Source organism: Musa acuminata, chromosome BXJ3-8 (genome assembly GCF_036884655.1).
Source record: "Musa acuminata AAA Group cultivar baxijiao chromosome BXJ3-8, Cavendish_Baxijiao_AAA, whole genome shotgun sequence".
NCBI lineage: Eukaryota > Viridiplantae > Streptophyta > Magnoliopsida > Zingiberales > Musaceae > Musa > Musa acuminata.
This window is the reverse complement of record NC_088356.1, coordinates 11,279,149-11,306,332: the sequence shown is the minus strand read 5'-3', so window position 1 is coordinate 11,306,332 and position 27,184 is coordinate 11,279,149. Positions and strand designations below refer to the sequence as shown.

The 27,184-nt window shown below is 37.4% G+C and overlaps 1 protein-coding gene across 2 annotated transcripts; it reads left to right on the top strand.

The window, feature by feature from the left end:
* The first annotated feature begins 4,658 nt into the window (after positions 1 to 4,658).
* Positions 4,659 to 26,640, top strand: LOC135645074 (DEAD-box ATP-dependent RNA helicase 28-like). Of its 2 annotated transcripts, none has more exons than XM_065163138.1 (20): positions 4,659 to 5,027; positions 6,030 to 6,206; positions 7,703 to 7,771; positions 7,851 to 7,957; positions 10,088 to 10,166; positions 11,788 to 11,961; positions 13,672 to 13,820; positions 14,623 to 14,718; positions 15,545 to 15,647; positions 16,131 to 16,193; positions 16,476 to 16,537; positions 21,075 to 21,171; positions 21,759 to 21,877; positions 21,956 to 21,998; positions 22,120 to 22,221; positions 23,765 to 23,863; positions 23,969 to 24,049; positions 24,355 to 24,644; positions 25,957 to 26,040; positions 26,350 to 26,640. In XM_065163138.1, exons 1-19 carry the CDS (start codon positions 4,755 to 4,757, stop codon positions 25,973 to 25,975), a joined length of 2,202 nt encoding a protein of 733 aa, XP_065019210.1. In that variant the 5' UTR covers positions 4,659 to 4,754; the 3' UTR covers positions 25,976 to 26,040; positions 26,350 to 26,640. The 2 variants fall into 2 exon arrangements, with proteins under 2 accessions (XP_065019210.1, XP_065019209.1); XM_065163137.1 differs by having other exon boundaries at positions 26,353 to 26,492.
* Positions 26,641 to 27,184: the final 544 nt, after the last annotated feature.

Below are 27,184 nucleotides of genomic sequence, written 5' to 3'. Positions count from 1 at the left end.
CTGGAGAGATGGACTGCTCTAAAACTTATATTTGCTTAAGGGAGCCCAGCAAGTCAGAGGATAAGGTCGAGTAAGTGAACGTTGCTACCAAGGAAGCTAAGGAGAATAGAATCGGTACAAACCCTACAACATGATGGTAGAGGTCATGCATAGGAGTTACAATCTGTCTTTCCATTGACTAAGGGGAACTACTTGGAGAACATAGAGGTGTTGAAGTAGGAGGCTTAAAAGGGGCGAGAAAGCGACGACGAGTTCAGAGGGACTTAGCTACCCAAAACAAAGCATCGATTAGAATGGAGGTACACTCGGAGGAGTGCCACAGTTCTATAAAGCTAGATCTACTGATCGTGAAGAAAGGAGCATAGATGCGAGATGACGGATAGTAGGGCCATGGGCATGGCAACGCTATGGTACCACAGAGGCAGGACTTCCGTAGAGTCATCGATCCCTTGCTCTCATGGAGGGAGAGCGCTTGGTCATGAAAGGGGCCGAGGAGGTGGAGTATGCAAAGGCAAACTCCAAGTACTAGGACAATATTGAAGGGCAGAGGCCAAGGAACTTCGTAAGACCGGTGTCAATGAACTTCTCATCAAGATAGCCGAAAGTGAAGGACTTCGGGTCATGTAAGAGTGCACGACTAAGGAACGAAGCAGGTAGTTCGCGGTGTTGTACCTTTGCTACTAAGTGGAGTAGGCGACAAGGTTGATGGAGAAGATGATACAATCCCAGAGGCGACCAAAACTACTAGATACTTACTCTAAGTTGGGGTGAAAACTTCCTGCATTCTAGAAGTTCGATGGCATTGAGAAGGTGAATCATAGTAGCTAACTCAACGCAAAGAGTACAAACACTTTAAGTGCTTCAGAAGTGTGAGCAAAGAGCAGGCGAAGGCCAGTAACCAGCTCGATGCATGGAGTACAACCCTTGAGGAGGCGGGCAAGTTAAGTAACCTTTGTCTTCTCAACTCTTAAGAGAATGGGTGAAATCGAGTACCCAATTCTCTTATCTATCCAATAGAGGAACTCTACACAGATTCAAAGACCATTCGAAGATAATGAAAGATAATAGTTGTCAAATCATCACCAATGGTGATTAATACTATAGAGAGCATATTATCTGCTTCATTTCCCAATAGAATGCCAATCAAAAGCAGAAGTGATGCGAATCTGCTTGGAAGTGATAACTAAGTGAAAAAAGAGTCAATGGGTAAATTTTATGGAGGAAGGACCCAAAACTTCAAAAAGTTTACGAGGCGATGCCCGTTAAAGCTCCAACAAACATCCACCTAGTTCAAACAACATGAGGTATTTGAGAGACTAACGCAAAGTAAGGATGGTCTTTTCCTTCATCTGAAGGATCCGCAGGAACCAATAGTAATCAACACAACTTAGCCAACCTCACACTAGAGTCAGAGTCATTGGCGAGTTGAAGCAGAATGGCGGATCAAAAGTTTGACTACTCAACAACAGCAGTGGAGAGCAACTGGGAGCCAAGAGGCACGTTGTAGTTGGAGCAGAAGATTAAAGACTCAATAAAGGTGAGGAGTTACGGTGTCGGCAAAGGCTTCGACGAGGACGTCGAAGGAATGAGTGGGGGAGAATGTCATAGATAAACTTCTAAACAGGATGTTTGATGTATTGCTTATATATGTCCATGTCTTTTGGTATGTTCATACTTTGCACAATATGTAGAGGGACGGTCGAAAGTTTAACAATACAATTTTAGTTGGGTTTAGTAGTCGTTTTAGGCTTGTAAATAAATGTTGTGTCATGTGGATATTTGTGAGAGATATTCGGTCTGTAGTAGACCATTTTGACCCCATGTTATGCAACCATTCAGAGCTTGTAAAGCTTCCCTCTTTGCGAGATGTCAGGACTTATCCGTCGCTCGTTTTCAATCTAATCAATTTTCTATTTTACAGGTCCTTCGGGACCTGTACAAGGTTGCAACTAGGCTAAACTTTTGCGGACGCATATGTTGCAAGGACACCTCAAGACTTATGCAATCCCAACTAAGTTCGTGAAATTGGCGCATTGGTGCATCGCGACTTAGGCAACTCAAGCTAAGTTCGTGTCTTGGCCGCAAGAGTGCCTCACGACTTAGGCTATTCCAGCTAAGTTCGTGATAACACACTCTAAATAGGGGTTGTATGTTGAGGAGGAGAATAGGAAGTGGTAGCCAAAAAAGCCTAGCCTATGGCTCTTTGGTTCCCTCTTATTTATAGAGGCCCATTGTCAATTTAACCCTAATGGATCCTACCATATTGGGTAATAAATCTTCATATAACTACTCAAGCCTCTTAGAATAGTGGGTCTCTACCCAATAATCTCTTATTGGCTCTTATTGGATCTCATCTATATGATCAAATAATTCAGGAGCTTATTAGATATCCAATAAGATATGGGCTCCAACAAGTATCTTATATCTGAACGTTTACTCATCGCAACACCTACCATATGTGTGTGACCCTCTAGGCCCAATATCAAGCTAATCGTGAGTCATATTTGTTAGAACTCTTTCTAGCTCAATGAATTATTATCTCCATAATAATTCACTCAACTCATTGACTACGGACATACTAGGCTACTACGCTACAGTCCCCAAACGATAAGGGGAATACAATCCATTAGACCTATCTGTCTATAATTATCATGTATATATTATCCCTCATCCATTTAATACTCAGAGACCATATATCGGGCATGGTGCTGTTATGCCCATACAGTTTCTACTCGAGTCTCGCTCTAATCGGATTCTCCAGAGAACTCTTTCTCTCTCAATCTGAATGACCCTAGCAGAGATTTGTCTGAGCAAGAATACTGGGATATTCCTCTCATGACACCGAGAGCGGATGACCCTCTATCGATACTCAATTGCCTTTGTAATATTGGCTATCATTCCCGAGAACTAGTTATACCATATCTGAAGCTTCCAAACTTGCAAGTCTGACATCAAATAATGGAGTACTCATACAATGCATTTTTAGTATCTTAAGTCTAAGGACCAGACACACAACTGAGACTACGAAATCGTTGTTTGATGTCAGGTATCATTATCTATCCAACAGTCCATAAGCGGATCAATCAATGAACTTATTCTCCAATAAGCACTTGCACTATATCCCTAGTGTCTCCACATGAGCAGTTATGAGAATAGCTGCCTCCATCATATGGATGGGTATATAGTAAACTGATCTATCCAATTATCTCGATGTCCCTCTCGAGTAACCTATGACCTAGATTATTTATGGTCTATGTTTAAAGGTGAATCAGTTTCATTATCATAATCTCATCATGATCTAATTCTCATTGCACAAATCCATGGACATCACAATATATGTATACAACAAGCAATATAAAGTGAGAAAATACCATAATAATAATAAGTAAAAAGACTGTATGTCTTATCATATGTGCCATTACTCACGTGATTGACTTGTAGGGCACATACGACTAGCAAATACCCCATTGAGTGAAGGACTATATGTAATCAATCAAACTCAAAGAGATTAGCAGTTGATGTTGTATCCACATAAACCTCTAGCACTTATCACATTTTTGGGCATAGGCTTTAGGTCCTTGCACAATGTTGATCAATAAAACCTTTACCGAAGTACTTTGAAGGTGAGAGTTCATCTGCCAATGTGCTCATCATATATACCATCATGCACCTCAACCATCACCCATCTCGGTTTCCTGAGATGTTAGACATATGAAAAATGATTAACTAAAAGAGCTACGGTACAAGCAATTGTTAATTAGGTATCAACTTGGAAAGTCAAGTATTATCCAGGATTTGGCTATTTAGAGTGTTCCATCTTTTTTGGCTATTTAGAGTGTTCCGTCTTTTTTTTAGCATAGGATTTGGTCCATCCAGCTTGACTCTTCCCTTATCATAACTACCTTATACATATTTATGGTTCAAGTTGGTAGCGTCTCAACTTAATAGTTAAGTATCATTTGTAGCTCGAACTGATGCTAGTATAGTAAGCACATCGATCTAGACATTCTCTCCGTGGGAAACCTATAACACGTTAAGTTGAAAGAAACTAGCGGTTAGTTTCTACACCTCGACGAGATATTTTGCTATGGTTGTATCTCGGGCTCTTCATTTTCACTTAGTTTATGACTAATTATGAGTTGCTAAATATCATTAGGAATTAAACTTAAAGTTCTCGGGTGAGTTGAAGACTATAAAGAAGTATAGTATACTCGATTTTATTATTAGAAAACTTAAACTTAAATTAGTATCATGCCATCTCCCTTTGAGGTGGCAGAGCTATCGAACAATGTGTATGCAGATATGGTGTTTGTTGAACGAAGGAAGAGTCATTTCTATTGATCACATCCGACCCGAGATATCATACTGCGAGAGAATTTACTTCAATGATTCGTCAATCATCACCTATATAGCATATGCCTGAAAATAGGGTTGAAGTTTCGTTGCTATCAAGACCAGCACAAATACAATTCCATTGCCCTGCGTGTGTGATCGATGATCAAAAAGATCATCATCAAAGTACCCCGGACGAAGGATCTCCACCGTTTAACTTAGGAAAACTGGACCGTTAGATTAGGTTTAGTGCTCCGACTCCAACAGGGCCACAGCCGAGTCACTCATTGGCACCGCCGCACGCGGTTAACCGCACCCCTTTTGAAAACCCTCGAGAACCCTATTCCGTCCGCATCGTTCGCTTGTGAACACTTCGTCGTCGCCATCTCCCACATCCCCTCCTCTCCCACGGCGGTTCTCTAATGGATCCCGAGTTCCAATTCGACGGGGCGAGCTCCGATGAGGAGGCGGGGGTTGAAGAGAGGGCGGCCCAGTCCCCGTGGGAGTTCGCCTCTTACTCGGAGTCCGTTGCCGAGGAACACGCCCGCAGGAACACTACCTCCATCGATGCCAAGATCACCAAGGCCCTCCAGGAGCGCGCCGTTTCTCTTCCCGAAGATGGAGACGGTGAAGAGGCGGAGGAGGAGCCGGAACTCAGTGACGAGATTCTTTTTGGTGACGAACTTGGGAAACAAGTGAGTCGTTCCGTTTGAACCCATCTTCTTCTTCTTGCTCTTTGCCGTTGTGGTTTGTCTTGGAAAAATAAGGTTTTCTTTTGTCTTTCTTTCTACTTCCTCTGCACGATTAGGTTGAATGATGCCGCCAACCATTCTTCTTGGTGTACTGCAAGATGCAGACACGGTCGCAAGACTTGTATTTTGTGTTTTGGAAACTATGTTTGTTGTTTCCGAAAACATTTGAAGTATTCCATGTCATAGAGACTCATTAGTTTCGAAGGGAAGATCGTTAGACACATCAATCACCAAAATGCCGGGTTTATTGTTTTAAGGAATTGTAATATTAGCATGGAAATTGCAGCCGTAGCTCAAAATAGTGTTGTTTAACTTCTGTACGAGATGTTGCAATTTGGTACTCCACACTGGTTCATTGTCTTGGAGAAGTAATTAATACGCCCACATAATATGAGCCTAATCAAAGAACATATGAGATCACTAATCAGCAAAGAAAAGTCTGGTGTCAAATGCACAAGAAGAATGAACAAAAGAGGTACCATATGAGGGTCCTGCAATGATGTGCTATGTGTTAATATTTGTAGGAAAGTGTGCTAATTTGGATTTTGGTGTCCTAACAAATTTTGATTAGGTTAATCTTGATATAATCTCTCTCTTCATTTAAATGTGATGTAAATGCTTAATTGTTGTTCTAAAAATTTCATATGGAGACCATGGCAACTAAGGCTGGTTATAAGGGTGCATGCAAAGAGAAACTGTAGATTGATGCAGTACTATGGTGCCTTAGCATGAATGCTGCGATTTTTTAGTTTTTGAGCTCTTTCTCTGCCATTTTTGCTTTTATATATCCGTAGAGAAAAATTGTCATTTGAAGTTTCAACTTCACTTGAACTGCTGTCAAGATGTTTTAATTATCTGTATAATTTTTTAAAAGCTGTAATTTAAAGTTTGAACTGCGCCTGAGATGCCAATTTTGTATCTTACAGCTGTTTTTTTAATCCTCAGGTGAATCATAAATCTTGTAAGGCTGATGGTGGAAATTCGGGTGCGAGGGCTCATTCTTTTTTTGCATCACATGAAGGAGCATCCTTCCATGCAAATTCTTTCCTCGAATTAAATCTGTCTCGCCCTTTAGTTAGAGCATGTGAAGCCTTGGGATATCAGAAGCCAACACCCATCCAGGTTCTGTTTGTCGTTAATGAATATATTTGATTCACTATGCTTGCCATGTTTTTGTTCGAGTTACACAAGTTAGTTTCTTTCTTAAGGGTCATGGGTACTAACTACATCAAAGTAAGGTCTCACAGTTCATATACCATACTGCTTATGCCATGTATAGTTGCACATTGTTATTTCTTAACTGGAACTACTTTTCTTTTCTATCTAAACTTTGTGATTTACCAAATTTAGTTGTTCTGATATATTCTGTGGATATAACATATGAGGCTTTGATGAAAATGAAGTAGTTAGTTGTAGGACAGTACATGTAGGTTGCACAAAGTGAGAGATTGCTTAAAGGTCTACACAACAAAAATGTCATGCAAATAATAGAGGTGGAAAGGCTTGAGTTCTACCACATGTTGGTCGATGAGGAGGAAGGCCTAAAATTGCTGAAAACAGTTTTTGCCCTAAAAAGAAAGCGAAAAAAACTTATAAATAGTTTACAACACTCTGCTGATGCTTTGGCTACCCATGCTGTTTGGTTGATACAAGCTAGGACATGTAGGTCAATTGTTGGACAAAGGCTATGGTGTCCTTGCAAAATACTTCTGTGAAGATTTAGGGTCATATTGATGATCGTTGAAAAGTGAGTGACACGTGCTTGCATGCTTTTATTTTGACTTTAACCCAGTAACTAAGATCATTGTAATATGCTTGGAAAAAAAGAAAAAAGATGCAATAACTCGGTACTAAACCTATTGCTGACTATTTGGTTTTGATTTTAATCCAAAATGAATTCTATTATAGTTTTCCATCTTGATCTGATTGCATCAGACATCCTTCAACTAGAATGAAAGTAACTAACAGTGAGGCTTTTAAGATGAGCAAAAAATTACACTAAGAAGTTTTTTGCTGGAAATGTTGACAAGAATAACAGAGGCGATTTAGACTTACCGTGATCTGGATTGATTTTCTGCTTTTTTAGCTGCCCTTTTGTTGTGCATCAACAAAAGGATTTCAGAAAGCCTTGGAGGTTGCGGTTGGAAAGTTTAATTTATTTATATGAAATACAAATGAAATAGAAAGATCATATGAATTATCTTAGTTAAACAAAAGTTGAAACTTGACAAGCTTATTTAACTTGTCTTTTCATGAGATCGTAGATGATACTTTCTCCAAACATTTCACTGATAAGAGTTCAGAAATACCAACTTTTTTATTAGTGGATAGCAATAAAGTTTTTTCTAAGGCGCAGCATAGAGGATTATGAAATATAGATGAAAGATTAGGATCATCACCAATTTCACGTGCCTGAGTTAGTTCCATGGCAATCATACAATGCATTGCTTGTAGAGTACATAATCAAAGTGTGATGCCAAACTTGTGCTTCTGTGCTAGATGTGGGCATGTGAGGGATAGTTGTGGGGCATGCTACTGATTTGTCTAAAATTCTATAACTTATATTGTTTATGTATCCTGTCATTTGTTTTATTCTGATTTCTCTCTGTGTGGAATAGGCTGCATGCATACCATTAGCATTAACTGGGCGTGATATATGTGGAAGTGCCATGACAGGATCTGGCAAGGTACCCCTGATATATTCTTAATTATCTTACATTAGCTCTACAAAGACTTCAAACCTTATTTTTAAGCCTGTTATTTCAGACAGCTGCTTTCACTCTCCCTGTATTGGAACGTCTACTTTTCCGCCCAAAGCGTATCCTTGCAATCAGAGTGCTAATTCTAACTCCAACAAGGGAGCTGGCTGCACAGTATGTTACATAATTTCATTGTACTGTAGCTCTTCGCAGCATTTCTTTAGCTATTCTTTTGTTTCTTTCTTTACATCATGTAGATAAAGTTTTGACGTCAAATTGTTATTATGTATTATAGTTCATTCATCTAGGGGAGGGTGGGCCTTGGTATAACGGTGAGGTTGCTCCTTTGCGACCTGGGAGAACAGGGTTCGAGTCACGGAAACAGTCTCTTTTAAATATTTGAAGATAAAAGACTGCATACATTGACCCTCCCTAGACCCTGCATTGGTGGGAATCTCATGCATTGGGTACACCTGTTAGTTCATTTGTCTAGGGGAACACGATGCTTTGTTTCTTGGTCATCAGCATTTTACGTTGACATGCCAAATGTCTATGAATCACATCCAGTTATTGTATTCCTTTCGATTTATGTATGCCTTTTGCTTGCCAGTTAGCATAGTTTGTATGGATGTAACTTCATTTGTGTCGATGTAACTTCACTAGCATGTGAGCACCGACATATAAAAATTATTTAGGAGCATAGCATATGTGATGTATGATTGATCTAAGTTAGATTGACTTTTAGGAAAAATGGTTTTGAGCCCTGTAGTTTTCTTTGTTTTGACATTTAAGATGATTTCATCCTTTTTTTATTGTGCTTAAACCCTTTAAAGAATCCAGTTTGAGTTGGTTTGTAGCTTTTGAATCGTATTTAAGATTATATACTTTGAGGGAATTATTAAGTTATTAAAATCAAGTTCTGAAAGATCTATATGTTTTGTTGGCTAGGATTCTGCAAAGCTGGATGTTTTAGTATTTCAGGACTTTTTTGGTATGGGACTCTTAAGATTGTATGAAGGCTTGTTTCTGTTGATTTGAAAGTTGATTGATTAGTGGAATAAAATTACAGTTCTTTAGTATGACAGACAAAACAATTTACCTATAGCTGGACAGGGGCAGAGGCATGATTTGCATGGGGGTGCAACTCGCAGTGAGCTTATAAAAGACTCAAGATTGTGTATCTTGTAGATTGAAAATGGAATATATGCTTAAAGAACTTACATTAGTAAAGATCATTTAAGTTTTAGGATGTATTGTTTTTAACTGTTTTATTGTTCTTGAAATAGGATTAGAATGTGGTCCAAAATGTATTATTATCACAAAATGGAAACTTGGTCTAATGTTCGAACTCAGTATCTGATATCTTTCCTAATGTTATGTTTCAATATATGTTTTTAAGAATTACTGGTTTACAAACATATCATTTTTAGTTTGGAAAATAAGATGGAGGGGTCGAACAGGAAAGGTCATAAGTCAATGTGCATTGTGCATGATTGATTGGCCGTCTTGACAATATGCTTGTAACTGGCTCTGGGAGAGCAATTTTTATCCATTTTTTGAAATTGATGAAATCACATGGCTGGTTGGAGCCTACTTTGTAGTTGGTTCACATAAAAGCTTGTCATCTGTCGTCATGGAAGAGATCTTGGAGCTGTATTATACTTGGGAGCATTTTCCTTGAACAGATAAGAGAGGCAAATTTATTGGGATAATCAGAGTGATAGTTGGTTAGATTTGTTAGTGAGGTGACTATCTCAGTTCTCTGTTGTTTCGACTTTCATGGAGTCTTGTGTTACCATAGTCTCATGAACAGCTCACCGAAAAGCTTCTTGTATTATAGTCATGGAGGATATCTGGGCCTCATGCTTTACTTCGGAGCATTTTGTTCTAATTGATAATACAGATATATGCATGAGAGAAATAGTGTGCTAGTTTGTTCTTCTACTCGGTTGTCTTCATCATGGTTTTTCTTTGTAATTTAACTTACTTGAAGTTTGAGCCCTGTTCACCCATAGCCCCATGAACAGTGGTCCTGGCAATCTGAAAAAATGACAAAGAAGCTGAAAAGCAACTTCTGTTTTTGCTTGTGGAAAAGGAAATATGAAGTGTTACTTTAATGAATTGATTTTTCCATTAAGATTCTTTATAATGTTCCACTAAATTTTTCTTGTCATGGCTCTTGAACCTGCAGCAATACAGCAGCACTTGTGTTGTTAGTTATAAGTTCACTAGCTTGTGCAATTATAATGAACCAACTGTTGCTACATAATTAAGCAGAATTGATCACTTTTTACTTAATTGCAGGGTTCATAGTATGATTGAGAAACTTGCTCAATTTACAGACATCAGATGTTGCCTTGTTGTTGGTGGGCTTTCAACAAAGGTTTGTTGTAATTTACATCTTCTGTGGTTGTAGTGTATAAGCCCAATGTTATCAATGTACTCTTCTTTCCAAATCTGAAGACAAACTAACAATTATTATATTCAGTGAGGATTCAAACATGAATGTAAATGATTATTAATCAATTTTAATGTTTTGGATGTTAACTTGGACTTGGAGTATTCTTGACTAGGAGCGGATTCTTACAATTTGGTAGCCAATAATTTTGTTTATAGTGTTATTTACCATATTCCTATGGGTGGAGTATCCATACGCATAAAAGGTGGCAACATTGATCTCAGTATATGCAATTGGTTATGTCATGCTGAAACTTGGCATGATTTGGTGTATTGCTTGTTGAATTTTAAATGTACGAGAAATATTTTTCTACATGTTCTTCTTAACCGAACTCACTTCTCAATTAACATATAAGAGAGTAAATGGTCCATTATTTATGCTGTTAACCACTGTTCATTTGTCAATTGAGTACTAAAATTTTCTTATAGTTGAGGACTAACCTACAAAACCATTGTATTTCAATCTCGATGATGATCTTAGTAGGCATTCAGGGGTTTTGTTCATCAACAGTAGGCATTCCGGGGTTTTGTCCATCATCAAAATGGCATTTTTTTTGTTTATTCATAATTGGTAAGTTTAATGTACATCATCTACAAAATTATATATACCTATTTCCCTGTTGACTTATCATTGTCCACATTAGCAAAATTATCATTCAAAGTCATACGTTAACTTTTTTAAGATATGTAACTTACAAAAACCAAAGTATCAAAGATAGAAGCTGTATAGAAGATAACAATGAAAAAATAGTGAATTTCATAGTTCACTAAAGAAGTAACTATGATATTGTTAGAAAATTAATGGTAGTCGTATAATACAAATGTATCATGGGGTTAACTATTAACTAACTATTATATATGTCATGTAGAAGACCAGAAACCTCTTCACATGCAGTTTTGTAGATAGTGGTCTCCTGGCTACTTTGCTGATTACCATGCTGGTGAAGTATTAGGTAATGATAAATTTAAAAAAAACCTTTATTTGAAGAGAGCACACTTTGGATTTTGTATGAATTGCATATTTTGACATCCCTTTCCTGTGGTGGTATCTTTATTTCCCTAACAGGTTAAGAATACCCTCTATCTTGTGGAATGTGGAGGTTAAGGTCGTATTGTATTATCTATTAAATGACTATTATTTATGTCATACAAAAAAATAACTTTTTTGCATGGTAGTATCTGATAATCCTTTCTCTTTTCTTTTTTTCACTTTTTTGAGGTTGTCAGTTATCTAGAGTTGACCAAAATTTGCCTTCGGTGAAGTTTGATTAATTCTAGTTTATTCTGATCAATGTCTATCTATAAGGTTAAGAAATTGGCTAAAATCATATTGGTCTTGGATGACACTCATAAGTACACCACTGCTACCCAACAACTATCTTCTGATATTGGTTGCATTTTGTATTTGTCAACAAGGTTTTGGTTAAAATTTGTCTCATGTTTGTTACATCAAGTTATATATTCTTTTAGAATTGCTATTATATCATAAAGTTCTAATAGCATACTGTAGCTATTCTTATGGGTTTGGCAATGCTCTGTTCTCTCAGGTTCAAGAAGCAGCCTTAAGATCAATGCCTGATATTGTGGTAGCTACTCCAGGGCGAATAATAGATCATTTACGAAATTCGCTTTCGGTTGGACTTGAAGATCTTGCTGTTGTAATCCTTGATGAGGCAGATCGCCTTCTGGAATTAGGTTTTAGCGCTGAAATACAAGAGCTGGTATTCTCCTTGTTGCTTTTTTTGGCTGTTGTAGTCACAACTGCAAATACACCTCATTGCTATTTAACAAGTTATTGGGATTTGTTAACATTATAAACAACAACAATGTCACTGTAAGGTCCAAGATGTATGGGGTTGGTGGCATGGATCTAATAATGCCATTGAGTTGTATCGAGGGCATTATCACTACGATACTAATTTCAATCAGATCTTTCCTTTTAGTGTTGATAATAGAAGTTTTCTTGGGCCTTCTTTACCTCTCCTTATGCTGCTAATTTTTAGTTCTCTATTTAACTGGTGCATCTGTAAGTCTCTTCGAGTATGCATATGCCTCATTAAGTGATTATCTCATTCTCTCAGATCATGGTTATCCTAATTGTGAGACAAATATTAAAATTAAAATTAATGTTATATTTTTTTTTTCAAATTCTAAATATAAAAAAGTGTTTGTTGCATTTTGCTGAATCATCTTGGAAGAACTTATAGTGGTAGTTGAATTATTTGTTTCTGATACATTGTGTGGCAATTTGGTGGTACCTTAAAATACTTATCTGTCTTGTGTTGATTTATTGTGTTGTTTGATATGTAAAATAGCTTCTATTGGGTCAGTTTGGTCCAACATGATTGCACAAATCGTAACATCGTGCTTGAGTGTCTACTAAGCTTTGATCTTCTCAATAGTGACACTTTCCTCATTTACTCAACTGTCGAACGTGATTGCACAATTTGCTACAGTTTCTCCTTTTGGTAAATGCTTCTCCTTTCACCATGGCTTATAGGCCTTGAAAATGCTGGTCCTTGCTTCAAGAGAGATCTTAGTGGCAGAAGAATGATTGCACATGTGAGCATTAAACAACTACTGAACAGTAATAAATAAGTAGTTATTAGGAAAAAGTTTGCATAAATATAGAGAACAAAATTTATCAAGTAGTGTTTGGTAGTGCTAGATGTGTGAAGTTCGCATGGTAAGAAAAAGTGATCTTCTTCCAGTCTCTATCTTATCCTAGCATATGGAAACGCTTTCCTTCCCTGCATATGTTTTGTGATTGCATAATGTGATTCATTTCATTTTTTATGTTTGATATATTTTCCCTCTCTGACAACTAAAAAAGGAAAATAAGGGAGAAAAATGTATAGAAAACAATGACAACAGAAATATTGACTGTTGTCTAATACGACCGAAAGATTAGAAGTTCGCCTGCACATTTTCTTCAGGATAATGCTACTGATGGAAACTGAAGGTATTAGGTGATCAGAAAACTTGTGTGTTAATGACAGTGTTACAACAAGTTGTTTTTATCTGGGCTAGTTGGGAATGGCTGCAGGGACAGTTTCCTGCTGTCAGGTGCCATTTTGGGGCATCACTTGGTAATTTAATCCCATGATAGCTTTTCTTCCTGTTTCTTGGTCTTCTTTGGCTTACGTTGACCTCTTATGTCTGATATAACCATGATTTACTTTCCTCTAATCTGGATATATGGTGATTCACAAGAATATGAAAGGTGTACATGCAAGAGGAAACCTCATTGATATTAGCCATTTTCACTTTAGTTAGTGATGGAGCTAATGTACCAAGTACCAACTAAATATTTCAAAATTTCACACAATTTTACACTAGCATATTGACACAGTATTTTGGACTAGCATTTTACTAGCCTGAGGTTGTAAAATAGTGTTTTGCTTGCTCAGCCATGTTGTTTTATAATGTAGATACGGATGTGTCCAAAACGGAGGCAAACTATGTTGTTCTCTGCAACTATGACTGAAGAAGTAGATAAGCTTGTCAAGCTTTCATTGAATAAACCTGTACGACTAGAGGCTGATCCATCTTCCAAGAGACCAGCTACATTAACAGAGGAGTAATCTCTCTTTTATTTTGTTCAATTATGTTTTGGCGATATGTTTCAGATTGTCTCATGTTTCTTTCTGGAATCAGTGACTTGGTAAAATGTGAATCTTTTAACAATTGATTTTAATTTATTTAAATTTCTGTCAACAACTTCACATGTCCTTGTGCCTTCAGTAATTGGCTTCCTTTTCATATTTTTTGATGGAGAACTTAAAGCTGACAAAATTGTGATGATTATTGCCTTTTCTTTGTTCCAATTGGATAATATATATGATTCCTGATAATTTTTTAATGAGGAAGGGATTTCATAGGTCTAGATTTGATATCTCATGTCTGAAACTACACAAACCTTTCAGATCGCTATACCTGCCTTTGTTCACCCAGCATTTTGAAAGGATTTCTTGTTCACTTGGCTGGTTGTATTTTGGCAACTAAATCATGTTAGCAAATAGGAGTATCTAACAAGATTGTTTATGCATCAAGGATTAGCTTAAAATTATAAACGTTTTTCATAATAGATGAACTTATGAGACACATCTGTTGTGTTCTGATGATGTTGTTTTGATTGGTAAAACAATGGATTTAAGCATAAAGTTGAACTACAGAGACAATTCTTAAACTAAAGATTTCAGTGCAAGTAAATCCAAGGTCGGATTTTGTGGCATTCAAATTTGCCAACAAGACAAAAAAAAGCCTATTTGTATAATTTTATATTATATCAGGCGTAGTTTTGTTACTGTTTTTAAAACTGGTGTTTCATCATGCATGAAATAATATCTAATCTTTGAGAAATTTGTTTCAATCTTTTGCAGGTTTGTCAGAATACGTCGTGCACGTGAAATAAACCAGGAAGCAGTTCTTCTTTCACTCTGCTCAAAGACTTTCACTCAGAAAGTGATAATTTTCAGGTTTTATTTCATGTGACATGATTTGCATGACTTTATCTTGAGCACTAAATAATCTTATCAGTGGTCTCTTGCATTTATTTGGTAGAGGAAGGTTATGTAGGAAATGATTGGCCAAAAAAGCTAGAATTAATTATTCATTAAGGTGTAAACTGGAATAACTTATACGATTCTGGCTTAGGTTTTGATTTTGTTGTTCCTGTCTTATATTTGCAAATACAATCTGATATCCTCATTCAGTTAATCCTCAGATTTATGTAATAAGAACCAACGGGTGCAATTTTGGGTATCAGCATATGGACATATGATATGCTGAAGCTGAATGCACCTTGGTACCAATCTGTTGGGGGAGGGATGGGTAAAAAAAAGGAAGAGGAAGAAGAAAGTGGAAGACGAAGGAAGGGGAAAAAGGAAGAAGAGGAGGCGATGGAGGAAGAGGTGTGGGAGGAGAAGAAGATACACCAAAGACAGGGGCAGCAGGTGGGGAATGGAAGGCACGCGGGCAGCGGAGGGGAGGTGCTTGCGAGAAGTGACCCAGAAGCTCCTTGTGAACCCTAGCCCATCAGATGATGCAAGCATTTAACAAACTGGACCAGTTGATTTTAAGCAGTTGGCATCCCGGTTGGCGATTGGACTGGCAAATACCGACCATTCCGTACTGAACCAGACAAAATAAAAAACTTTGACAAGAATTCATTGCTATCTATAATTTCTTTTATTTGGGCATGTAGTTTTTGATGTTTAAAAAATGTATTTTTATTTTTTCTTTCTTCTTGTTAACTGGTTGGTATAGCTCGGCCTATCTCACAGTCAAGGTTTTCAATTTCAGTGGAACGAAACAAGCTGCACATAGGTTGAAAATAATATTTGGTCTGTCTGGAATGAAAGCTGCTGAGCTACATGGAAATCTTACTCAAGCACAACGTCTTGATGTGAGTAACCTTCTGTGTGATTTATAATCCATTTCTATATGCATGCAATCTGTTAACTTTAGTTTGACTTATGACACGTCCTGAAAATTATTTTGACTAGGAGAGACTAGGCTTAAACTTTTAAAGTTTGAAATGGATTTTCCATTAAGTTCGACTTCTGCTTACCTACTTTTGCTTATGCTAACTGTGATCTTAATATTTTACACAGTTCTGTGCTTTTAAGTTTGATAAGTTGTTACAAATATAGTTTATAGACATGGTTGTTCCAATCATTTATTTATTTTATATTATGTTGATTTGTTGCTTTACATGGAAATGGTCACAGTGGACCTGGAAATTTCATCATTTTAATGCATGAATTTGCTTGGCTACATGAATTTTACACCTGTATTACTGATACCCTTACCAATCTCTAGTCAGATTGTGTGCCTTGATTTGCATTTTCATTGTTTCTTTATTTGTTTAGTTCGGCATGCTTTGCAGGCTTTGGAACAATTTAGAAAGCAAGAAGTGGATTTTCTAATTGCAACTGATGTTGCTGCTCGTGTAAGTAATTTGGTTAAATGTTTTGAGGGTACGTTTATTGAAAAATTGCATGTGCTCTTGAAATATTCCATGCTTGCCTGTATATGTCATCAACAATATGTCTGTCACTTCTTCTTTTTTTGTGTTACCTTGTTCTATTAGTTAACTAGTTAGTGCTAATCAGATTTTGCAAAGTATCATAATGACATTGTTCTTCTTTCCTGTGATCCTCTGATGGAAACTTTTGGAATCTATATATTGCTGTCCAAATTGATGACAATATTTTCTTGTCTTCTCGAACAGGGTCTCGACATAGTTGGTGTTCAGACAGTAATTAATTTTGCTTGCCCTCGTGATTATAAAAGGTTTACAACACATACTTCTCTCTTGTTAATTGTCACAAATACATCTTTGTTACCTGATTATTTAAGTGAATTTTCGATCATTGATCTGTCAACCATTTTTTCTCAATGTGTTTGGTTGTAAGAGTTAGAATATTTTTTTAAAGACATGTTCAACATGTTAAGTATGGCTAATCTACATGTAACAAACATATTAGAATTTTCCTTGTAGCTTTGTGGTGAACCTTTTTGGTTTTATGTCTGCTAATGGCCCCAGGATCCATCTCTTGTTAAAATCATTGTATCTATATGACTTCAAGATAATAATGTTTATGGCCATTCGACCCGTAGCTTTCTAAGTATGCCAATCTCCATTACAGACAAGTTTGATATATATTGTTTCAACCAAGGATTATAGTACCGAATGATACCACCCGTACCGGGCGGTACGTATCGGTTCGCCAGCAGATCAATACGCGGACCGCTCGCTTTCAGGCGTATTGTCGATCTAGGCCCATATCGGTTGGTAACAATCGATTTCGACTGTTGTCGCCCTCTACCGAGCGGTATCAGCCTGACTGTGGCTTGGCTGCGACGAGGGAGAAGGCGCTCGAAGAAGAGGGAGAATCGGGAGAACCTCGACACTTCTTAATCCATCTGTGCCCTCCCTCGACGATCCTGATCCAAGAGGTAACGGAGAGGCGACGTTTCGGTTTCTTCTTTGTCGTGTTCTTTGCCAAAGGCCGAAGATGTTTGCGACCCTCGACGTCTTTGTCGAACGTTGCAGATGAGGAGAAGACTGCGGTCTTCTCGTTTGACGTGACGAGGAGAAGAAAAGGAGGCGACGTCGCCGAGGCAGCGTACGCCTCCTTTTTTATTTTAATATTTTAATATATTGATTTTTATATTTTATATTATATATATACGGTGTATCTCTTGGTACGCTCCTACCATATCAAGCAAAACTCGAAACGTCGGCCGGTACGATATGAAATTACGAACCTTGGTTTCAACACTATAGGCAAGGTCTTACAACTTTTGCAGATTTCTGCACCATGTTGGTTGTTCTTGGTCATGTATTATTACTTTTACAATCTTATCTTGGGGAAAATTTATTATGGTTTCTGTTAGCTACTTTGTAGCCTCAATTAAAGTTGCCGAACACCCTGTCCATCAGATGCAGCTGAACTGTGCATCTACAGATTCTCACTGTATGTGTTTTAGTGGTCCAGGTGTTTTTACAAACCACTGTCATGAGCCCTTCATTGTTTGGTTCTAAATACAATAAGCAGCTGCATGAGAATGGTCAATTATTACATGCTTTTAACATACCAGGACCAAATATCAGACATGTATGGGATCCTTATGTATTGGTATCAGTTATACAAAACCACAAGATCAATGAAGGATGGGAAAGGCATGGATACACAATTTATAAACCTTGAAGACAGTTGGGTAAAAGCAGATTTATGTGGGTGTCTTTGGATTGAGGGTTGCCTATGTAACATGAGTCCTTTACCAAAGGCATTACTGCATCCATAATATTATGATGTGGAATGGAAGATGAGGTTGTTTCAGTTTAACTGCAAATCGAGGGGGAGAGAGTTGAGGGGGTAAAACTAACTGAAGAGACTGATGGAAAGCAGAAATGAGTAATTATAGAGCAATTTAGAAAGAGATAAGAGTTAGTTTAGTAGTCACCCTTGATTTCACCTGCTATTTTAATGCTTTTATTGACTGTTTATGTAGCATGAATTCTTGCACCATAGGTGTCTTTCTGATTCTATCATGCATTTTGATTTAGTGTTTTTGGTTGGATTAGTTTTATTCTACTGATAACTCAGTCTGAGACTATTGATTCCAGTTTGACAAGAGTGCATAAAGACTGAGCACCTCTTATTTTAATGATGTTTTATGTGTTGTCAAAGACTGAGGATTTGTGCTCTGGTATTTAGTGAAGAATCAAATAACATGGTTTTAAAAATGGCTGATTATTATTTGATTGACCATCAAGCAATCCTGATTCCTTAGAAAGACCAAATTTAATAGTGGGTTTAAATTTGGAATTTACAGAGCTCTACAGTATGAAAAGATCCATGTGGTTCACCTCAAATGGTTTGGTTATTATATATCTTTGTTGTTTAAAATTGCTTAGAAATTTATTTGATTTGGCTAGAACTCACCAGGATGAACTGATCCCATAAAGAATCAGCCAATTTTGATGGGTAGAGGTCGAGTCTGGGTGTTTTTGGCACAGAATATCCATCATAGAAGTGTGATTGGCCATCGCTTGGAGGATGGAGAAGTGTCTAATGCAATGCAAAGAAGAGGAAAAAGAAAAGGATGAAAGTTGAATAGAAAGAGAATATGAACAACTTCTTGATCTGATTTAGCCATCAGGAACAGGAGATGCAGGAAGGAGAAAGACCAACGAGCGCAAGGAATGGGGACATTTACCACCTTGTTGCCTTTGCCTGCTACACATCTTGTCGTCACACCTTGCCCTCTGCTCCTGTCCACTTGTCATCACCTGTTCCCATCTGCTTACTTTCACTTCCCTAGCCCATGCCCTAGATCTGGTCGAAAATAAAATGCAAGCAACTAATGTAGAATATTATAAATGCTTACATAGATGACATATTAAAAAATACTTTTGTTATAAAAAAATATTATAATGCGGCCACTGCTACGTGAAACTGGTAGTTGGGTGGATAAGCCATAGGTGAGAATGAAAGATCTATTTATAGCTATGTTTATAAGGTAACACAAACAATATAGTTTTAATTTTCTTAAAATATAAAATTAGGAAGAGGCTTACAGTTACAATGGTGGATTGCAGGAGGCTACTGTGTTCATGCTGTAAGGTATTTTATTATTTTTATAGTTTACAATTCATATTAGAGGAAATTTTAATTTTATATCCTTATGATAAGTATGTCAAGTTTTTTTTGCTTATTTTGTGATTTATTATTTATTTTAAAATCCTTTGCTTGGCCAATTTAGATTCCCTCAATGCACCCAGTGATTTCTGTTGTATTTTGTTTCACTGCCAGGCAGATCACAACTTTTGTTCTGCCATTGTGAATTATGGTTAGAGACCTTCATTAGCATTCGCTCTTAACAACTGCTCTCTATGATGAGACAATAGGCCCATGTACTCACGACACTTATACATGCTAATTAGAAGAGATGAAATGAATACTATTAATTGAGACCTTATGACTTTGTTTTTGTTGGTTGATAAACTATCCCAAGGGCATAGGCAATTTTAAGTTTGATATTTGTGACATTTAAAGTTCTAATTACTTGCAAATCATGTCAACTTTTATAACATAGGAGACACATGGAAGGCATGACTCATAGTACCTGGACTCTTTGGATTTGCTGATCCATAGTCGGCCCAACGTGATGGCTTGAGCTATCATGGAATGGCTTGAGCTGAGTAATGGGAATCCATTTGGAATCAGTAATACTTTGGTCAGGTAGACATTGACTTCTTCTTTTAGTGGGTTATTTTGAGATGCCATCCCCCTTTTTTGTGGATCGTGGTAAGAATGGGATTTTAAGACTTTTGAATAGTGAGGCATTGTAGAAGTGTGGGTAAGCTAGTTGGCTTGCATTTAGAAAATAGGAGTCTAGGTTATAATAAATGGAAAAAGAATCAGGTAACTCTTCCTACAGGCCTGAAAGCATGTTCGGTTCTAAATGTAAAGTGAGGATTTGCATGGGATGGTTATGTTGGGAACCTAGTTTCATTTATTCTTGAGAGGTTTTGCAGCAAAAATGAAGTTTAAGGCTTTAAGGAGTAAAAAGTTGATTTGTAAGTTTTGGGGCCTGTTTGGAGAAAGGCAGAAAAGGATAGTTTGAATTCTTGAAAGTTGAGTTCTGTAGTTGATATTTCAAATTCCAACTGTTCTTCATAGAAAATCTGTAGGTAGCAAAAGAATTATTTTGGTTCATGAGCATTTGGTCTTGCTGAAAAATTATTTGTTTGAGGCTTCACAGCTTTGATATTATTGTGATTATGCAGAAATAATTCAATGTATGAATTTCCAGGTAGTAAATTAGCTGGATAATTTGAATGGGCACAGTTTGTGAGTGTTGGGTCTTAATTTCATCGAGTTACTTGTTTGAAGAAGGTAGTTAGCTTATTTTGCTACAGTTTAAATCTGATGATATCCTACAAATTTAAGTGAACAAACACGTATAAGCATTTATATTGTGAATGTATATCAGTATGGTCAACTTAGTAGATTGTTCTTTTTATTTCCTTTTAAACTAGCTTGAAGCATCATCACCTTATCACATATTTGTCCAATAATTCTCATGACCCACTTTTTTCTCTTTTTTTCACGTGCAATCATGTTTTTAATTGCAAATTAATGTTTCTAATTTCATGATAGTGTATATTGGTGATGTCCTGACATTGTGTCACAAATGTCTTGGCCTGAGATGGGCTCTATATCGAGTAGCATGCTGGCACGTATCAGCATGGCTCTCAGCTACTATGTCACATTGCTCTTCCCTTGCGATTTTTTATATGTTATGTTTCATCATGCAGTTATCTTCATCGTGTTGGTCGTACTGCTAGAGCTGGGCGTGAAGGATATGCTGTTACATTTGTCACCGATGACGATCGATCTCTCTTAAAGGCCATTGTAAGCTTCTACTAATGTGATAAGTTTTTAGTTTTCTAGAGAATGGTTTCAACTTTCAAGAACTGGAGGCAATAAACATTGAGAAATTTTATACTTGAAGAAAAAACCCAACTACTTGGTTCAGCATATTTTCTCTCGTATGGATCTCATAGTGTTCCACAAATCCCTGTCTTTGTAGAGCTGTGAATAGGATGTGGCTTTTGGTAGATATAGATATACCGTTGTTATTTTGGAGTTATATTTTGAGCACAAGCTCTTCTAAGTTCCATCATTGGTGGAAAGCCTTATGCACTGGGGCATCTTTTTCTGTTTGTGGTTCTATTTCCTAGCACTTTCTGTTGTTTGTTTAGTGCATATGAATCTGAATTTTCACCATAAATTGCATTATATGCTATGCTAGAATAATTAAGCTTTAAGAAAATTTCGATATAGTTTTTTTCTTGAATTAACCTCTGTTTTTTTTATTTCTTTAATTTAGACGGTGTGACCGGCTTAAAGATTCTAGTATTATGGCATATTTAAGAAAACACTGCAGCCAAAATAATAGGAATAATTACTGGTTTTTCTTTATTTGTTCGATGTAATAGGCAAAGAAAGCCGGCTCACAGCTGAAGAATCGGATTGTTGCAGAAAGACCAGTTGCTGAGTGGTCAAAATTAGTAGAACAAATGGAGGATCAAATTTCTACAGTTCTTCAAGATGAAAGGTCTTATTTCTTATTTCAGATTTACTCAGTAATAAGTTGAACTGGTCAGTAACTTTTTATTAATATTTGTTGGTTCAGGGAAGAGAGGGCTTTAAGGAAAGCTGAAATGGAAGCTACAAAGGTATACGCATTTTCTTTGAATTGTCATTTGTAGCTTTTGAATAATCTGATGTTAGCATGTATCTAATATGACTTTAGACCTGTACAAGACACTTCTCATCAGAAGGTTCTTTGACTTTTAGGCAGAAAACATGATCATGCATAAGGAAGAAATATTTTCACGCCCCAAAAGAACCTGGTTTGCAACTGAGAAGGAGAAAAAGGCTTTAGCTAAGGCTGCAAAAGTAAGTTTGTTTACCACAACAACCATCATCTGGTTGTCAATTTGATTCATGCTTCCAGGATTCCACGATGTTATGCTTTAATTGCTCCTCTCAAACAGTTGAAGCACTACTAGCAAAATTGTCTTTTTAGGCAATTTCTTTTTATTTGTGTAATTTTTTTGGGGGGGTTAATTGTGTGAGACTTGTATTCATGTGTTTAGTTTCCTGTTTTTTTCCCTCTTTTCTTTCATGTTCTGTTTCTTTGCTTTAAATCATCTTTCCTTTTGTTTCCTGTTGATGTAATGATGAAGTTATCCACTCTCTCGAAAAGATCTCATAGTATCTCTATGCATCAGTTCTAAATTCACATTCCAAACTTCATTTTATCATATGTAGAGTTCATACATGTCAAAAGTACTTGATGTTAAGGTTCGTCGTACCGTACCGTACCGGCGTTTCGACCCGGGCTCGGTACCGGTACGGTACGGTATACCGCTCGGTACACCCAGGTGTACCGAGCAGTACACTCAGGTGTACCGAGCACTGTAGCAGTGCTACAGTGCTACAGTGAACTGCTACAGTGCTCGGTACGGGCGGACCGGTACAGGGCGGTCCGCGTACCGCTAGCCTGTCGGACCGGTACGTACCGCCCGTACCGGGCGGTACAGTCCGGTACGGCAAACCTTGCTTGATGTTGTACTAAATTCTAACAACCTTTTTTTAGATTTGGTCCTGGAATCCGTATTAAAATTTAATTGTTGGTCCTTTTGTTGGCAAAAATCATTCAAATCTTACTATTTTTTTATTTTACTTATATTTTTAGTCACTTCTTTCACAGTCATCTTAGTTGAGTGGATGGATAGGTTAGAAATTATCTTTTGTTTAAACCAGGCAGTGGATGGGCTAAATTTAGAGTTGCTTGGATGATTTAATTTTCATGAGAGGCTATTTGATTAATGGTTGATGATCAATCATTCAAGACTTAATATTTACACTGTCATAATCAAATTTGCCTTAGTTATGGAAGCTTAAAAAGGTCCTTAGTTATAATTCTGATGTGTCTTGGTTTTTCCTTGGTTGCATCGATTGACTATGATGATCTCTAGTTCTCTCTTGGTTCATGCATGTATAAATTTGTCACTTTGCCTTGAAAACTATCATCCAGTTGAAGTATAAGCACTCTTAGATTTTAATTTTTATGCCTGTAAGGAGTTGACTCTTAGGGCCTCTTAGATGTGTGTCCTATGTTGGGTATTCTTTTTGTTCTTTTGATATATCACCTTCTGTTTGCTTTCCTGTCTGTATAGTGTTCTTATCTCTGAAGTATCTTCTGCGGTTTCTAGAATATGAAAATTTTCAGCATTGTTTTGTGTGGTATCATCAAAACCATTCTGTGATGAAAAGGGATATCTGCATTGGTGCTCTCTTTATTTTAGATGCTTTCTCATTTATAGTGGATGGTTACCGGTTAATTCATCTTTCTCTTTCACACTCTTTAAATCCTGTTGTTACGTTGGTCCATGTCATGTGTTGTGATTCATATCACTCCAATGTTCCTTTTCAGGCATCCCTGGGTAAAGATCAAAATGGTCTGAATGAGGTAATGAGTTTACAGGAAGCAGAAGATCTGAAATTGAAGGAGAAAAGGAGGAGGGAGCGAGAGGTACACTTTCCTTCCAATTTAAATTTGATGGTCATGCTGATTGTTCATGTATCTACATTGATTGGAGGTTGTGTTGCATATGATGCTTGTTTTGGTTTTTAACAGAAAAATCTGCCTCGGAAGAAACGTCGTAGATTGGAAGCAGCTAGAGAGATGTTAGAGAATGAAGATAACGATGAGGATCAGGTCTGGTTGCCTATATTTGTATTACCGTTCGATATACTTTCAGATTATCTTGAAAATCTTTTTGATTTTTGGCTTACATTTTTCCACTCTTACGGATTCTGGTGTAATTTTGTCAAACGCTGAGCTGCAAGAATGTTCTTTTGAGATCTTGATTTGTATAATTTCTTTTGGAATCTTATCTTTTAATTTCTTATACTGCATTTCCTGGTGTACTCGAGGATGTATTGAAAGTGAATCAGGTAATGGTATGCCAGATTAAAGTTGATCTTTAATATCTAGATTGTGTCAATTCTGATTGAATGCAGGAAACTGAAGGTGGAAATAAAAAAAAGACAAGGCAGTCACTTGTTGATCTAGCTTATAAGCGAGCCAAATCAGTGAAAGCCATGAAGAAAATGCATGAAGCTGGGAGGAATTTGAAGAAGACTATCAAGTATAAAAACAAACCTGTTCAAAAGGATCAGACAAGGAAAGAAGAAATGCTCGAGTTATTCCAAAATGATATGAGTGATAAAAAACAAGCACGTATCGGGAAGAAAAGTAGCAATGTTTCAGGGCAGAGAAAATCAAAAAGCTCTTTTAAGAGCAAATCAAGGTACCGATGACACTTCTAGTATGTTTACATTTACACTTTGCTTTTTCCGCAGGAGTGCATGGACTGTATCCATTTCTTGTTTGCATCAATTCTGCATTTTGTATTTAAAATTGTTATATGCTAATGCTTGGTTTTGCACAATTGATATTCATAATCCACGGACACTTTGTTTTTCCTGAGTCAGATGCTTATGACATATCTAATTGTGGAACATAGATCTGCAAGAAGGTGCATGTCAATTCCTGTTTGTTGGCCAGCATTTGCTATGCCAGGATGATACTGACGCTTGAACTGTGGATCAGTTAGTCAAAAACTTTTCAGGACCATGCACCAATAGCTGGTGGATGTGGGTTTTAAGAAGACCTGAATATGTGGGGAAGTGTTAGAGTTATGAAAGGAAGCTTTGAAAACCTGAAAGCAATGTGGCAAGTCCTTGACTTTTCAAACAGGGAAGGACTCTTTGCTAGCAGGAGGGCCAGTATGAGTAACATTGGTCAATGCTTAAGGACTAAAAAGTTGGGGGAAGCCTGCAGAACCTTAAATCATATGTTTGTATTATTTTGAATGGTTTAACCATAACATAAATTACTAATAACAAAGGTGCCCCTGTAAAAGTTGATCACAATTAGATGGGATCAGGAATATGTGGTGCTTACTCATGTTCTGCCTTTTTTGTGCTTTCACTTTGGCAGCAGACATTATCAAACAAGTGCCCCTTTTCCTCCCATTTGTCATCATAAGTTGTAACAAATTTGATGTAACTTGGTTAAGATCAAAGTTCAAAAAACTGGGTGTGCCATTCGGTAAGAACCTGTATTCACTGGTCGAATTCGAAACCATGGCATGGACGATTCTGTTTTCGCCCAGTTTCAGTTCATGCTGGGCTCACCATTCAGTATGGTTTCACAACCGGACATATGATCCGGTTTTTACTTTTGGAATAGGGTGCTGGATGGTTAGCCTATTCCCTAATATAGATATCAATTTTTAAAAAAAATTCAGTTGATAATTGTCTTTTTCTTCATTCTTTCTCTCCTTGAACGTGCTCTCCCATCCTCGTCCCTCTTTGCTTTTACACCCTTGCCATGTCCTCCACCAGAGTGTCACTGCTGCCACTCCTACTGATCCACCTGCTGGATATTGGGATATAATAAATCTTGGAAAACTTAACTTGTTGAGTTGAGTTGAAAAGGAATCGCATGTGATAATACATCATCTAATGAGACTGGGATTCAATACCATGTTTGGATTAATGTTAAGAATAATTTCAACACCATCTTTTCTTAATTTCTACTTTTTGAATTTCTTGCAGGTACAAGCGCAAGAAGTAGGAGAAATTTGTGGACAGTATATACAAAATTTGACAGGGATGCTTCCCGGTCGGACCACGATTAAGGTTCTGCTCATTATTCAAATATTAATTTCATATTTATGATTTTGAGAGTTTCATGTTTATGTTGAACTGTGGCTGTGGTAAAGGATTTGATTTTCCCACACCTAGTTTTTATAGTTCAGAAAGTGATAGAGCTATTTTTCTCGATATGCCTAAAAGCTCAAATGCTGTTCAATAATTTCATGCAAAAAAGCTCAAAAAGTTGAATTTGATCTCGATATGAATAGTTCCTCTCTCTTTGAACGGAGTTTTATGCTATTCTGCTGCCAGTTTGCCTAATTCAGACCTTTCCTCCCTACTGTTTGTGTGCAGCAGGTTTGAGTTTTCGAAGCATCTGTTGTTTGCCTGAAGATGGATCGATCAAATGTGAGGGAGCAACTTTGATTCGTGGCTGTAGGCAGTAACTTTGATTCCTAAAATGTTTACATGTATGTCTTACATATGCTGCCATGTCTTACAACATGTAAACTTATGAGATTTTATCTTTTTCTTTCTATATCCTCCGAGATGGCTGTCATGATTTAAATGGCTATGCAGCCATCATCACATAACTATTGAGTTACTATGGCGTTAATTCTTGATATAAAGTTATAATTTTGATAAGCTAACATTTTACGGAATTAATGTTTCTCTGGAGGCGGCTTTTGAAAACAGTGTCACGTTATCCCTCTTCTCGTTTGCTGCATTAGCAACACAAACCCGATAGATTACCCCATTTATCTTTCTGGTCAATGGGCATTAAGATGAATAAATGTTGATATTATTCGTGTTCGCATAATGCATTCACCTTTCGCGGGTCGATCATATCAACTTCTGCACGGATTGATTCTGCGTTCTGCTTGCATAATCGGAACGGCTCGCCATTATGGGAACACCACGTGTGGCCCACCGCTCGCATAGCTGATTCGAAGGAACATTATGTTCGCTGTATCGCACGCGACAGGAGAAACCTCTTCTGAGCCTGATGGTTCTCACGTGTTTTACACCTGATTTCGTCGAGGTCGGCTGCCTAGCGTCTGTGGCCCGCGGGACCAGGCTTCCATGGACCGCCGTTCCAAATCCCGCGTGGGACCCTCGCGAGTCCCACCAACAGAAGCCCACGAGATGGAGATCAAATTAGCGCCCGCGTGGCAGCGGACCGCCACGC

Excerpts from the sequence above, each read along its gene's own strand:
- LOC135645074 (XM_065163138.1), top strand. The coding sequence starts at position 4,755 with ATGGATCCCGAGTTCCAATTCGACGGGGCGAGCTCCGATGAGGAGGCG. Across the intron at positions 7,958-10,087 it reads ACAAGGGAGCTGGCTGCACA|GGTTCATAGTATGATTGAGA; the intron begins GTATGTTACATA and ends ACTTAATTGCAG. Across the intron at positions 22,222-23,764 it reads CTTTAGCTAAGGCTGCAAAA|GCATCCCTGGGTAAAGATCA; the intron begins GTAAGTTTGTTT and ends GTTCCTTTTCAG.